Source organism: Lissotriton helveticus, chromosome 9 (assembly GCF_964261635.1).
Source record: "Lissotriton helveticus chromosome 9, aLisHel1.1, whole genome shotgun sequence".
NCBI classification, from domain to species: domain Eukaryota; kingdom Metazoa; phylum Chordata; class Amphibia; order Caudata; family Salamandridae; genus Lissotriton; species Lissotriton helveticus.
In genome coordinates, this window is record NC_136070.1 from 182,131,221 (window position 1) to 182,145,688 (window position 14,468).

At 48.1% G+C, this 14,468-nt stretch overlaps 1 protein-coding gene across 1 annotated transcript in view; it reads right to left on the reverse strand.

Moving 5' to 3' along the window:
- The window catches only part of MAP4K5 (mitogen-activated protein kinase kinase kinase kinase 5), a 686,515-nt gene that overhangs the window by 232,877 nt on the left and 439,170 nt on the right, over positions 1-14,468 (reverse strand). Inside the window, exon 23 of the mRNA XM_078659722.1 lies at positions 7,505-7,565. Coding sequence (XP_078515848.1) covers positions 7,505-7,565 — 61 coding nt within the window. The remainder of the gene's footprint in view (positions 1-7,504; positions 7,566-14,468) is intronic.

Genomic DNA, 14,468 nt, shown 5'->3' on the forward strand with positions numbered 1-14,468 from the left:
CAGTATGGGTATGCCTGGGGGTCCCCTGCACTGTTGGGGCTGCGGGGGGGGCTTTATTACGCCCCTTCATCACCTCTGAAAAGTCAGTACTAGAGACATTCAAATCTACAAAAAATATGAAAAATCTGCAGAAATAATTTCTGTGGGAAAAGGATAGAACGTTAACCTGTGCAGAGAACTTGAAAAATATTTTTTTCTTAAATCAAAGTAAAAAATAATAATGGGGGGGGCGTGGCCAAGATGGTGATCGAGTAGAACTTGCCTGCTCGTCGCTCCAGCTCCTAACCTGGGCCCTGGCTTGAGCGTGGAGTAGATGCACCGTAGGGTCTGCTCTGCTGTACTGGGGCACCTGCAGAGGGCGAGCGGAACCGCCCGGCAGCCACACATCGAGAATTGGAGTCCCCTCCACTGAATTATGGGACTGAGGAGAGCCGCCAGAGAAGGGCCTTGAGTCGGGCCGAGAGGTGGAGAGGCGGCGCGAGGGAGCAGCTTCGCTGCTTCAGGAGCCAGTGGGGAGGTGAGTTGCCCTGCACGGAGAGGCAGCGGTGTCGTGGCTGCAAGAAAGGTGTTGCCCGGGGGCCCTATGACGAGATTTGGCGACACCCCCACCGTTCCACTGGGTCGCAGAGAGCCGCTGGCGCTGGGACTTGGGCCGGACTGCGTGGCAACGTGGAGTGGCTCCGCTACATGGTATGCTGGTGTGGTGAGAGCGCAGCCCTGAAAGAACCACGTTTGGGGACCGGAGGATCCGAGCTCGCTCGAGGTGCCTCCCCCGCGTGTGGAAGTGGCGAGTGAGGCTTGGGGAGGCTTGGGGAGGCCTGAGGAGGTGAGTGGGCGATTCCTGGCGGGGGGGTCTGCAGAGTGCGCTTGACAAGGGGACGACCAATCAGAGTAGAGGCCTGGCTGGGACAGAAGAGGAGGTAACCAAGATGACCCATACTGGGATTTGGACAGGTGGAGGGCCACGGGAGACGGAGCGGGAAGTGACCCATCAGGTCGATCCCGGTGCGGGAGGCGCCTCCACAGTTGTTGGGCCCAAAAGCGCCTGAGCTACCTTGCACACACCACTAACGGCCCGCAAGGGTCAGGCGGGTGGCGGACCTGGTAGTGTCTAGGGGCACCTTCCCTAGAGTGGGCCGGACTGGGCATGTGTTGGCCCCTAGGAGCAGAAAAGGATTGGGCCGAGAGTGGGCATCGACGGCTCCTCCCCGTTTACAAGACCTGTTGAGCTCTTGGTTATCCCCGCAAAAGGCACATTTGACCAGTGGGTGATGAATGAGAGAAAGTCCAGACGCAGGAGAGGAGTGCTGGAGCAGGAGGAGGTTGGGGCAGGACCTGGCCCTCAAGCCTGTCGTTCCGGCCCAAGCGAGGAGGGGCCAGGGAGAGGATACTGTCCCCTTTGTGGGGGCCAAAGGCATCCACCCCTAGTGTCACAGCAATACGCCCCTCAAGCAAAACAGAGCCTGTAAGAGTAGAGAGGCCCCGGCACAGCCCGAGAAGATACACCATTTAGAGACTGCTTTTGAGGGGCACACCACAGTCTGGAGTATTGGTCACAATCTCACATAAGCGGATCCCTAAGTCCCTGTGGAGGTTTTGAAAACTTAGCTGCCTCCGATAAAGAACACTCACCCCCAAGTCATAGACTTTAAGGCATAGTGCAAGCACTGCAGCAGCTGGAGTGCAGGCCCTCCCCTAGAGTGGCAATAAGGGCATTCGCCTATTGGATACCCGCGGGAGTTGGGAGATAGGGAACCATCCAGAGCCTAGACCATGGCAGCTGCTGGGGGGAGGTGGGGGGGAGACGGATCAGTCAAAGACCTGCTGCTTGAAACATCTGGATCAAACAATGCAGAAACAAATTGACGGAACCCTAGGAAAGTGAGGCACCACTCACCTGCGCATTCATCGAGACTTTGTTTGCATCTCTAAGAGAAGATTTAAAGCAGGCGAGGACTGAAAAAGCGCAGGAGATTAGGGAGGTGAGGAAAGACATGGACTCCCTTGGAGGATAGAGTGGATACATTAGAGATTCAGAGCTCGAGCAGGGATGAGGAGATCAAACTTCTCCAGCAGGAGGTAATACGCCTGAAGGACCAGCACCTAGACCTCCAAGGACATGCAGAGGACCTCGGAAATCGCCCTAGGGCACAACAACATTCGTATACACAACATTCCTCGTGGGCATTAGGTCAGAAGATTGCAGCCTTTGTGGAGGGTCTCTTATGTTTGCTCCTTGAAGCCTCAGAGGAAATGTAGATCAACTGGACCACACACACCGGGTGGGCCTGGGAAGTCACTCTCTGGCCCAACCTCTTGATATCCTTACCTGTGTGCATGATTTTCAATTGAAAGAGCGCATCCTACAAAGGGCCAGAGACTGTAACTCACTACAGTACCAGGGGCATCAATCTCTCCTGTTTCAGGATCTGGCGGCGTCAACTAATTTGCTCAGTCAAGGCGGCTTGCCAACTGTAGAACATTCAAGAGGACCCAGCGGTAGGCCCGCCCTCGCCTGTTGAGTCGGGCAGAGGACGTGAAACAGGGAACTGGAAGACGACCGGTGTAGGCTCCCTGAGTCTGTGTCCTGACCCAGAAACCATAGTGATGGAGAGGCAAGCTGTCCTGGTGTCCCTGGGAGAAGACTCCACCGGCATGGCATGAGTCTGCCCGCGGCAGTGTTTGAGTTTGCAAGCGCCCCATGTAGTAGAGCTACAATGGTGCATTCATGTCTTCATAACTAGGCCATGGCCCGGGGGGAGCAGGGCAGGCCGAAGATCTGGTACTCTTCCACCCCCATCACGTGGGAATACACTCCCAGGACATTTACAAATTGTTTTGTGTTGTGTTGTTAATTTGTTGTATTTTGTTGGGGTTATTTCGTTTGGGCCCCTACCTCCGACACGCCCGTGAAACCTTTCAACGCCCCACGTCACCCAATCAAGGGCTAAGTCAGGCCAACAAAATTATGCCAACAAACAGCGCCACCCCAGTAAGGCCCAGCACTCTAGTTTCTCCCCAGGATTATTGTAATGACCCAGACCCTTAAGATTTTGACTCTGCACGTATAAGGTTTGAATAACTCTATTAAACGCTGCGCCATTCTGTTGTATCTAGAATGCTCTGAAGGCTATATTGCTTGCTTGAGACCCATCTCTTGCCCGGGGTGACACACAGACTCAGATCTCGGGCGTTCCCACACCAGCTCTTTTCCTTTTTTTCTACAAAGAAAGCAGAAGTGGCTATCCTCCTATCCAACAAGTTCCCCGGTAAGATAGGACCCAAACAAGTGGAACTGAAGGGACGGCTCCTGACCCACTCCTTTTCTGTTGGTTGACAAACACTCACTATAGGGTCAGTCTACGCCCCCAATGAAGGTCAAAAGGAATACCTGTCAAAGGTAGTGCATTAAGTAGGCGCAACCCAAGACAGGACAATCCTGCTGGGTGGAGACCTGAATATAGTTTTTGATAACGCCTTAGATAGATCAGCCCAAAGACAAGGGCAGACTGGGGCCTTCTCAAAGAGGGGAAGCAGATGCGTATTGATGCAGGACTAACAGACATATGGAGAGATAATCACCCTGTGTCTAGAGAATACTCTTTCTATTTCCACTCCCACAAAACATATACAAGAATTGATTCTTTTTTAGGCACGAAAAGTTTAACACCTTATATCGGGCAAATAGATATATTGCCGCATACTCTATCAGATCACGCAGCAGTCAGCCTGGCCCTTTCACTGCCACGGCGGCACACCACCTCCCGGATATGGCGCCTCTGTGATACGATGCTGTATCGCCCGGAGGAAGTTCAACAGATTTCAAAAGCACTGCAAGACTATTTGGAATTAAATGATATTCCCCAAACCCATATAGCTGTTCTCTGGGAAGCCTTAAAATCAGTGGTGAGAGGAGAATTTATAGCAATTGCAGCCTCAGATAATGCAGGGAGAAGAGAGAGCTTTTGACGCAACAGACACAGGAGTTGGAACGTATACATCAGAGAACTGTGGTCCCAAGAGTCTGGAGAAAACTTGAATCTGCACGCGCCAAGTTAGCAGAGCTCGACATGGACAGAACAGAGTATGCAGGGCTTAGACTCCTACACAACTTCTATACAGGCGGGGTCAGAGGAGGGAGGTTATTGGCTCCTAGACTACGAACACAGAGGTAGGCATCCACTATCACCTCTTTGATTCCACTATCGCCTCCACTAGAGAGGAGATGGTTACGGATCAGCAAATCGCATAAACATTCCGCCAATATTATGAAAAACTTTATACTGCAAAAGATCTTTCCGGCAGGTCCAAGGGCAGTATCTTTAAGGAGTCCCCACCTTCACAATCACTTATGATCAAGCGGGGCACATTGAATCCCCTTTTAGAATTGTGGAGGCAGTCTACGTTATTTCCAAGCTTAAACCACTGAAATCTCCAAGCCCAGATGGATTTTCGGCCCGGTTTATAAAATATTCTGCCCCATATTGGCTCCTATCCTCACTAGACTATACAACGCTATAGTGTCATCATTTGCCCTCCCTAAGTCGATGCTAGGGGCATCAGTGATTATAATTCCCAAAGATGGGAAAGACAAGCGACAATGCACTTCGTACAGCCCATCTCCCTCCTTAATGTTGATTTTAAGTTTTTAGCCGGTATCCTGGCATCTCGCTTGTCGCCTCTCCTGCCAGGGTTGATCAACCCTGACCGAGCAGGTTCTGTCCCCAACCGCCAATGCGCAGACAACACCAAGCTCATACTTTATATAATCGATAAAGCCCAACGTTTCGACACTGAATGCATGCTTTTGTCAATGGACGCTAAGACAGCGTGCAACAGAGAAAATTGGACATATTTAAAGGCGACGTTGCAGCATTTTGGGTTCCTTGAGAGATTCATAGCTTGGTTTTTCAGTGGGTACACTAGCCCAAATACCACTGTCTGGGTAAATGGTCACACCTCATCCCTGTTCCCCATACGGAGACGCACACGTCAGGGCTGCCCCTGCTCCCCCCTGCTCTTTGCCCGATACATGGAGCCAATGGCTCAGTGTATTCGCGATACTCCGCTCGTCTCTGGTATCTGTTTTGGAGGGGGAGGGGGGGAATACACATATGCTTTGTCTTTACGCAGATTTCATAATAGTGACATTAGAAAATCCTCAGGCCTCCCTTGGCTGTGTTGTCTGAAATGGAGCGATTCTCCCAGGCTGCAGGTTTCAAGATAACTGTCCACAAATCACATGCTCTCAACCTTACCTTGAAACCCACTACACTTAACTCTTTGAGAAACGCACACCCCATTTAATGGGCCCCAGTAGCAATCCCCTACTTAGGGATACAACTTCTGTGTCATTACACTACACCACAATGCTAAACAACACCGCTTTGCTTCGCCAGGTCAGGAATGACCTGCACCGATGGAGACCACATGCGCTGTCTTGACTCGGCCGGATAGGGTCTATTAAAATGTCTATTTTGCCGAAGATATTATTCCTCTTTCAGACCTTTCACTGGAACCACCCGCGGGAACTATACGTAAACTTCAGCAGGAGATAGAATCCTTTATCTGGCAGGGCAAGAGACATAGAATGCAGCGCGACTTAAGCTATAGGCCCCGGGGGAAGGGGGTCTTGGTATCCAAACCTCCAGGACTATTATTGGGCGGCCCAGATCAAGCTGTTCGTGGAATGGTCACGCTCGGAGTCCGAAAAGCATTGGCTTCACATAGACAGGTTGCTGGCAGGGCGGTCACTATGGCAAATTCCTCACCTGCCAAAGATGGCCAGGCATAAGAATCTTTATCTCTGGTTTGTAACGCGAGCTCCTCTTAAGGCTTGGGATAAAATAGCGGTGAAAAGGAACCCCACCACCTTCCCTTCCCCCTTGACTTCCATTGTTGAAAACACTTCCTTCTCCCCGGGGATGGACACAAAGGCCTTAACATGATGGACATGGGAGGGAAGCAGATCGATCGGACACCTCTTTGATAAAGAGGGCCCGCTTTATTTTGAAGATCTCCGAAACCAACAGGGCCTCCCCGAATCAGAACGATCTCACTACCAACAAATAAACACTGGGTCATGCACACCACCTTACCACATTTGAGACGTGGCTATTGTCCAAAGCTAACAACCCCCACCTCATATCGCAGTTATATTGCTTAATAAGACAGTCCCCCAACACCTCAAAAGTCGCCGAGCCGAAAGAGATGGGAACTAGAATTAGAACATACACTTACCCAGCGAGAATGGGAGGACATTTATTACAGAGCTAAGCATAATGCGCGTAAATTGGCTAGTGTAGGGACACCTACTAATATAACTTATTGGTTCTTCACTCCTGTCAGACTCCACAAATGCAACCCAACAAAAGACCCCTTGTGCTGGCGCGGATGCGGTATACCTGGCACTTTGAACCCACATACTGTGGGATTGCCCTCATTAAAGCCCTACTGGGTGCAGGTACTTCAGGAGATAGATACTCACTTTGACACTGAACTGCCCCGGTTCCCAGCATACCTTCTCTTAGGTTTACCGAACACTCTCATGTTCCCTCTCAAACCACGCAGGGGTCGCCAAATAGCACTGGCCCTGGGGGAGTCTATCCAAAACATCCTGGCACATTGGGGAACTAGCCGTCTGCCCACCCATACGTGATGGTTGCATCGACTGTGGTACATTCTTGGCATGGAGCAGATCTCCATTTCACTTATCAGTAAGAGTGCTTCATTCCCTGCCGTTGGGAAATCCTTTTTATCGCCACTATGCTCTGAATTCAAAGAACTCACTTGCCCTAAATATTTGACACTACTGCGCCTTACTGACCAGATGCAGACAGTCCCTCAAGATACGGCATAACAGGCCTGGCCGCTATACATATAGGGGAGGGCTTTTTGGGGAGGGGAAAGATGTTGGGGTTTTGTAGATAATAGTTTTACCGCTTCTGCCATGTGGTGGGATGTAATAATGCATATTTCGTCTTTGTGGTGAGTGTATTTGTTGAATGCAGAAATTCAATAAAGAAATTTTAAACATAAAAAGAATAATTAAACGTTAGTATTTATTTTCAAAATCCGGTAGGTTTATAAAGGAGGAAGTTTCCACCATGAGACTTTAAACTAGGGACAGACAAAGCCTTGCCTTTGTGACGGGGTCACTTCCTTCAGCTAGCTCATCCCTCTGTTGAAAACATTTCTGCATGGGTCACAAAGGCCTAACATGAAACTCAAAGTGTAGTTTACACCTCTGTGGTCTCTTGTCATAAGGTGTTCACAGTAACCAACAGAAAAATGCACCCAGTAAAATGAGTAGAGTTTATGCCCAGCTGTAAAATATTTCACTCCCATTAAATGCAAGAACTGCCTTTTTAATGTTCACTGCGTTACAGTCTTCGTGTGATATTTTATACGTGGTTTTAAAACAAGTAAGCCTGCAGAATGCTTTTTCCATAAACTACTTCTATTTAATCTCGCATTTTATATGCTGTATAATATGAATACATACCAGACAGTGACATCAATGTGTTATTGATAACATACAGCCAAGTACACCTCCGAGGAAATACCTAGAAAAATAGCAAACAATTAATTGATAATTGATCTTCATCATTTTCGACACAAAACAGTGTACAACAGGGAACCGGAACAACCAGAGACCACAGGTCCAAACTATCCCCAACATAACCAAATTCCAACAAGAGTTCACTCCCATCCACCACAGCAGTAAACACCCATCTTCAAACATTTGGTGTATAATTTTTAAAACCTTTATTTTCCAAACTCTGACTGTTTCGCAGTGTGACTGCTGAGAGTCCAGTGGCCACAATCATCAAACAAGCATTTGCATGCAATAGGTCTCTCATTAGGAAAGTTTGAGTTATTTGTCCTGTCCATGACAAATTTGTTATTTATGTGTTATTTTTGAAAATTGTGAAATGAATAGCTTTTTCATTTACAATGCTAATACTTTTATTTTTTGACAATGTGACACCTATAGCATTTTTAATGCCACATGTTTTGTATTTACGTGACTTAGAAGTATTGATTTTACAAATAATGTTTTAAAAAAAAATTTATACTTAACTAAAAGTTATTGTAATTTATAATGGCAATAGCTTAAACTTTTGTAAATAACTTTTGTGAAGATTATGTTCAGTGTATTTTATCGTGACTAAAATATAAGAACAGAAGTGAAATATCAACATTTTTTTGTAACATTTGTAATAAAGCTTGAAACATTGAGAGAACATATTTGAACCAGTTGTTGAATGTTTGCACAGATTGATACTGTAGTGGCGCTGAGTGATGTTGTGGTGGGGACAAGTGATGCTGTGGCGTTCAGTGATGCTGTGGTAGCGCATAGTGATGTTGTGGGGGTGAGACAGAGTGAGGGCGATAGATAGAGAGAGAGACTGTGTGTGAGAGAGTGTGTGAGAGAGAGAGTGTGTGAGAGTGTGTGTGTGAGAGAGAGTGTGTGAGAGAGAGAGTGTGTGAGAGAGAGAGTGTGTGAGAGAGAGTGTGTGAGAGAGAGTGTGTGAGAGAGAGTGTGTGAGAGAGAGTGTGTGAGAGAGAGTGTGTGAGAGAGAGTGTGTGAGAGAGAGTGTGTGAGAGAGTGTGAGAGAGAGAGTGAGAGAGAGAGTGAGAGAGAGAGAGTGTGTGTGTGAGAGAGCGAGTGTGTGAGAGAGTGGGTGTGAGAGAGAGAGTGAGGTAGTGAGTAGAGAGAGAGTGAGGTAGTGATAGATAGAGAGAGAGTGAGGTATTGAGGTAGTGAGATAGAGAGATTGAGGTAGTGAGGGTGAGAGAGAATGAGGTAGGCCGATCGAGCGAGAGTGAGGTAGTGAGATAGAGAGAGTGAGGTAATGAGATAGTGAGAGAGTGAGCTAGTGAGGTAGTGAGATACAGAGAGAGTGAGGTAGTGAGGCAGTGAGATAAAGAGAGTGAATGAGGTAGTGAGAGAGAGAGAGAGAGAGTGAGGTAGTGATAGAGCGAGAGTGAGGTAGTGTGAGTGAGGTAGTGAGATAGAGAGAGAGTGAGGTAGTGCGATAGAGTGAGGTAGGCCGAACGAGATAGAGTCTCTCTCTATCTCATAGTAGTGAGAGAGAGAGAGAGAGAGAGAGAGAGAGGGAGAGAGAGAGAGAGGTAGTGAGGGAGAGTGAGGTTGTGAGGTAGTGAGAGAGAGAGTTAGTGAGGTAGATAGAGATAGTGAGGTAGTGAGAGAGAGAGGTAGTGAGAGAGAGTGAGGTGGTGAGAGAGAGTGAGGTAGTGAGAGAGAGTGAGGTAGTGAGAGAGAGTGAGGTAGTGAGGGAGAGTGAGGTTGTGAGGGAGAGTGAGGTTGTGATGGTATGAGGGGGTGTGAGCGTGTGTGAGGGGGTGTGAGCGTGTGTGAGGGGGTGTGAGCATGTGTGAGGGTGAGAGGTGGTGAGGGGGTGTGAGGGTGTGTGAGGGTGAGAGGGTGTGTGAGGGTGAGAGGGTGTGTGAGGGTGAGAGGGTGTGAGGGTGAGTGAGGGTGAGCGGGGTGAGGGGGTGTGAGGGTGAGTGAGGGTGTGTGAGGGTGAGGGTGTGAGGTTGTGTGAGGTGAGGAGGTGTGAGTGAGGGTGAGTGAGGGTGAGTGAGGGTGTGTGAGGGTGAGAGGGTGAGAGGGTGAGAGGGTATGAAGGTGTGTGAGGGTGAGAGTGTGTGGGGTGAGAGGGTGTGAGGGTGGGTGAGAGGGTGTGAGGGTGGGTGAGAGGGTGTGAGGGTGGGTGAGAGGGTGTGAGGGTGGGTGAGAGGGTGTGAGGGTGGGTGAGAGGGTGTGAGGGTGGGTGAGAGGGTGTGATGGTGTGAGGTTGTGTGAGGTGAGGAGGTGTGAGGTTGTGTGAGGTGAGGAGGTGTGAGTGAGGGTGAGTGAGGGTGTGAGGGTGGGTGTGAGGGTGTGGGGGTGAGTGAGAGGGTGTGAGGGGGTGTGAGGGTGTGTGAGGGTGAGAGGGTGTGAGTGTGTGAGGGTGGGTGAGAGGGTGTGATGGTGGGTGAGAGGGTGTGATGGTGAGGTGTGAGGGTGGGTGAGGGTGTGAGGTTGTGTGAGGATGAGAGGGTGTGAGGGTGTGTGAGGGTCCGATGTAAATGGTGGCAGGGCAGGCATCATAAGACAGAAACACAAATGTTAAGATAACAGTGCTCGAAGGGGTTGTGAGAAGGTGGAAAAGGTATTAAAGGGTTTCAGAGGGGCTGGGGCCATGCAGTGGTGGTAAAGAGAGCTCCGGTGGGACAAGGCGATACATGTGAGGAGCGTAGAACTGGGGTACGATGTCGGGCACTGGTTGAAGCTGAGGGCGATACATGTGAGGAGCGTAGAACTGGGGTGCAATGTCGGGCACTGGTTGAAGCTGAGCACCAAATGAGACACAAAAGAATGCATGTGCCACGAGCGCTGGGAGGGGGCTGGGCAAGCATGCCAGCATTCACCAGCAGATGGTCCTGTTTATGACCTGCGGAGAGCGTGAAGTGGCTGGTGGCAAATGGACTCAAAGTGGCCGGTCGCTTTGATGTTTTTGGCTCAGCAGAATATATGTATTTGGAAAGCAACACAAAACTTAGAAAGCAGTCCAGCCTAAAATGCATGGACTGAGTTAACACTGGATTGTAAATAACTTATTACACTGAAATAATAAAAATTAACAAAACGGAATTTAAAAAAATATGACACGTGGCATGCAAAAATGGTTCCGATACATTTTGCAGCAACAGCAACAACATCTCCCTTTGGGGCTTCTGTGGGATGCCTAAAACGAATTCTCGCTCTCGCTGTCTATAACGGTCTACTATGGATCGGCCTCCAAACAAATTTCGACAGCAAGTCTCACAAAGGGGCAGAAAAAGGCCCCGAAGGTTTAATTCCTTGAAGGTAATCATTAAAAGTCCGTAGCGCCAGATAACCAAACCAGTAACAGTGAGAGAATTAAAAGGGGACATTCAAAAATGAAAAGTAAATACATCTTGTGGCCCAGATAAAATATTCATGAGGGTGTTTAAGTGTAGCTCATACCAAATGTAAGAAACGGCAGTTGAAAAAATTTTAACACCCTGCCACGATGTGTGCTCTTCCTTGGGGTATGGATGCCTCGTTGGGACTATAAGACTATATTGACAAACACACTTTTGTGCGGCTTCACAAAGCAAGAAATAGTGAAGTTTCCACATGATGGAAACATTCATTTTACATTGGAGTCAGATGGGAGTTTTGCATCTATTCTAAAGCTATCCACGGGCATATCTTCATGTTACAAACACAGATCAGAAAATATGTAGAAAAAACAGATAGAAAAAACAGAGTGAACACGTTTGCTTGATGACTGGGTTTTGAAAAGCATTACATTCAATCGATGTTAACATGAAATTGCTGCAACCTAGAATGGCGGTTGTGCAACAAAATGTACACACTGTTGAGCGCATCATGTGGCCACCGCATATGGTGAATGACGGCTTCTGAAACCGGTTGCGGACGCCGTATTTCTAAACAAACAAGCTCTTGGCATTGCTGTGGGGGGGGGGGTGGGGGGGGGGGAGCAGGGGAGCGAGCGCGTGGGAGGGAACGAGCATATGGCGAGCGGCGGGGGAGCAGCTTGGGAACGCATTCCATTGGAGTCAGATGGGAGGCTGATGGGTTTGACGTGCACGCGCGTCTCACACGGCTGGATCACATGAACTGCACGTAATCCACGCTTGGTCAAGAGTTTGTTTCGCCTACTATATACTCGCTATTAATCCCTGCGGGATATAATAGCGAAACCTAAAAAGCTACACGTTACCCACTGTATGGGCACTTGTGCTGTTAGAGAGACACTCTCTACTGACACCGATCAGAAAATATGTAGAAAAAACAGAGAGAACACGTTTGCTTGATGACTGGGTTTTGAAAAGCATTACATTCAATCGATGTTAACATGAAATTGCTGCAACCTAGAATGGCGGTTGTGCAACAAAATGTACACATTGTTGAGCGCATCATGTGGCCACTGCATATGGTGAATGACGGCTTCTGAAACCGGTTGCGGATGCCGTGTTTCTAAACAAACAAGCTTTTGCCATTGCTGTGGGGGGGGGGGGAGAGCAGGGGAGCGAGCGAGTGGGAGGGAACGAGCATATGGCGGGGGAGCAGCTGGGGAGCGCATTCCATTGGAGTCAGATGGGAGGCTGATGGGTTTGACGTGCACGCGCGTCTCACACGGCTGGACCACATGAACTGCACGTAATCCACGCTTGGTCAAGAGTTTGTTTCGCCTACTATATACTCGCTGTTAATCCCTGCGGGATATAATAGCGAGACCTAAAAAGCTACAAGTTACCCACTGTAGGGGCACTTGTGCTGTTTGAGATACACCCTCTACTGAAGATCAATGGGAGTTCAACTTGTAACATGTGGCACAAGTAATCTCTTTCAAGGGAAAACAAACATTTGCATGAAAGCCACATGTACCTGCAGGCCTCAGCATCACCTACGGGGCCAATCCCTGGTACCCGTCACCGCACTCAAACTGTTTCTTCAAGTCTACAGCGCAGACAGACAGTAGTGAGGCGCATGGTGACTAAAGAGTATCAGCACGAGATTAGCCACAGTGAGGTACTTTGACATGCACTGCTCCCTTCAGGCACCCTACTCATGGATTCATGGTAAGCTGTCACTTAATTAACCAGTTTAATTTCCATTGCTGCCGCACTGACCATTTGTATTAGAGCTTGTATGCACAGGTCCTCATAAGGGAGGCTGTAAAGCTTTGTGATGGTGCACCTAGAAATCCATAAACCATGGGGTGGGGTGTGGTATTACCGCACTATTCCTAAACTTCCCGTTATGTGGAACCCACGCAGCATGACAGTGCCGACCTACCACTGTTCTTTTAGTACTACTAGGCAGATCTAGAAGGCACGAGATGTTCAGAGGTCTCAAACAACCGATCACACAAGTATTCTTCACCGAAGTGTATGCTTGTGCCATGACATTGCCAAGGTAACAGCAGCATCACCAGCACAAGCAAAGTATTTTGCAAATTGCTTGGTTGATGCAGCTTTGAGTCAGTACCAACACAGCTGGCTGTATTAGCCTTGGGGAGCAGCTCAGGGATACCCTTGAACGATATATCAGCTTAGCATCCTTCTAATCTTGGGGTGCATGGGCACTTCCAGTGGAACCCTGATATCAAGCCATAAGAGAACAGCTGAAATGCGAAATTAAACAATATCTAAGGGTTTCAAAGTGTGTTAGGTTACCTGAGAAAATTATATTTGGAAGCTGAGGTTGTCAAAAAAAGATTCACTTATCTTCTCCTTCCCTATGATAATATTTACACACAGGTAAAGCCTTCACTTGAGTGCTCAAGGAGAATGAGAACATGGGGTCATTAGATTACAAACCAAACCTCTCACAAGCACAGCCTGTGAGATCAGCTGATGAAACCTGGGGCTTGACGAAAGTGACCAAAGGCATACTCGCTCACTGAGCGGTGCAAGGAACTTGTTGATCAAGTAAAGTCTTGGCGCTAAAGGACAAAATAAAAAACCTAGCCCTGCTTCTCTGTTCAGAGAAATTCTGGTCCCTAGCGAGCAGGCCTGTTGGAGGTAAGGTCTAGGGTCAATTCAATAAACCAAGCCTCCAACTGTTAACTCTTAATGCTTAAATAAACCAGCCTTAGGGGTCTCTTGGGAAGGGACACATCAACATATTATACATTTGGCAGAAGAGGCAACAGATGGATGATCACTTTGTTAGAGCCGCAGGCAATTTTTATACTCGTTCTAGTAGCACATGAGGCAGAAAGAATGACTGCGTAATCGGCATTTATCTGTAAATTGTCACAAACAGTGCCTTGACCTAAAACTGAGTGTTCTTCTATTTGACTGGAATCTTAACTGACTGGTATTAACAAGACTAAACAAGCACTGGCAATGCATATAGGTCTCACCTTTGATAGCGGTCTAAAGACTTTGACAATTTTTGCTTTCCCCAAGATAGCCTTCGAATATTACATGCATAGCAGCCATCTTGTAATGTTTTTCCTTCATTCCAAATGGCGGGATGACACTACCTTGTGTGAAGGCTTGTGACAGAAATAAAAAAAGCACAGACAAAGCCAAAATAGGAGCACTGGTTGAAGGGCTTCATCCTGCACAGAGCGCTGGCAGGAGGCAGATATGATAGGGACAGAATTATCAGTGGAACTGTGGAGAAGCTACCATAGAGGATTACTGAAAGCCCCATGAAACTTTTCATGAAGGGTAATGGCTTGGATTTAATGAGCTCTGCAGTTATTCTAGCATTTTTGCATCTGCACAAACTGATAAGCAACTCTGGAGGAACCCTCGTTCCTCTTCCTACTATTTACCTTTTATCAGTTAGCTTGTCTGTATTATATCACCTTGCTTATTGAAAATAAATCATAGGAACTTAGAGAGGCTCATTGCTAGCACTTCAATGTTGCGTTTTGATTCATGATAAG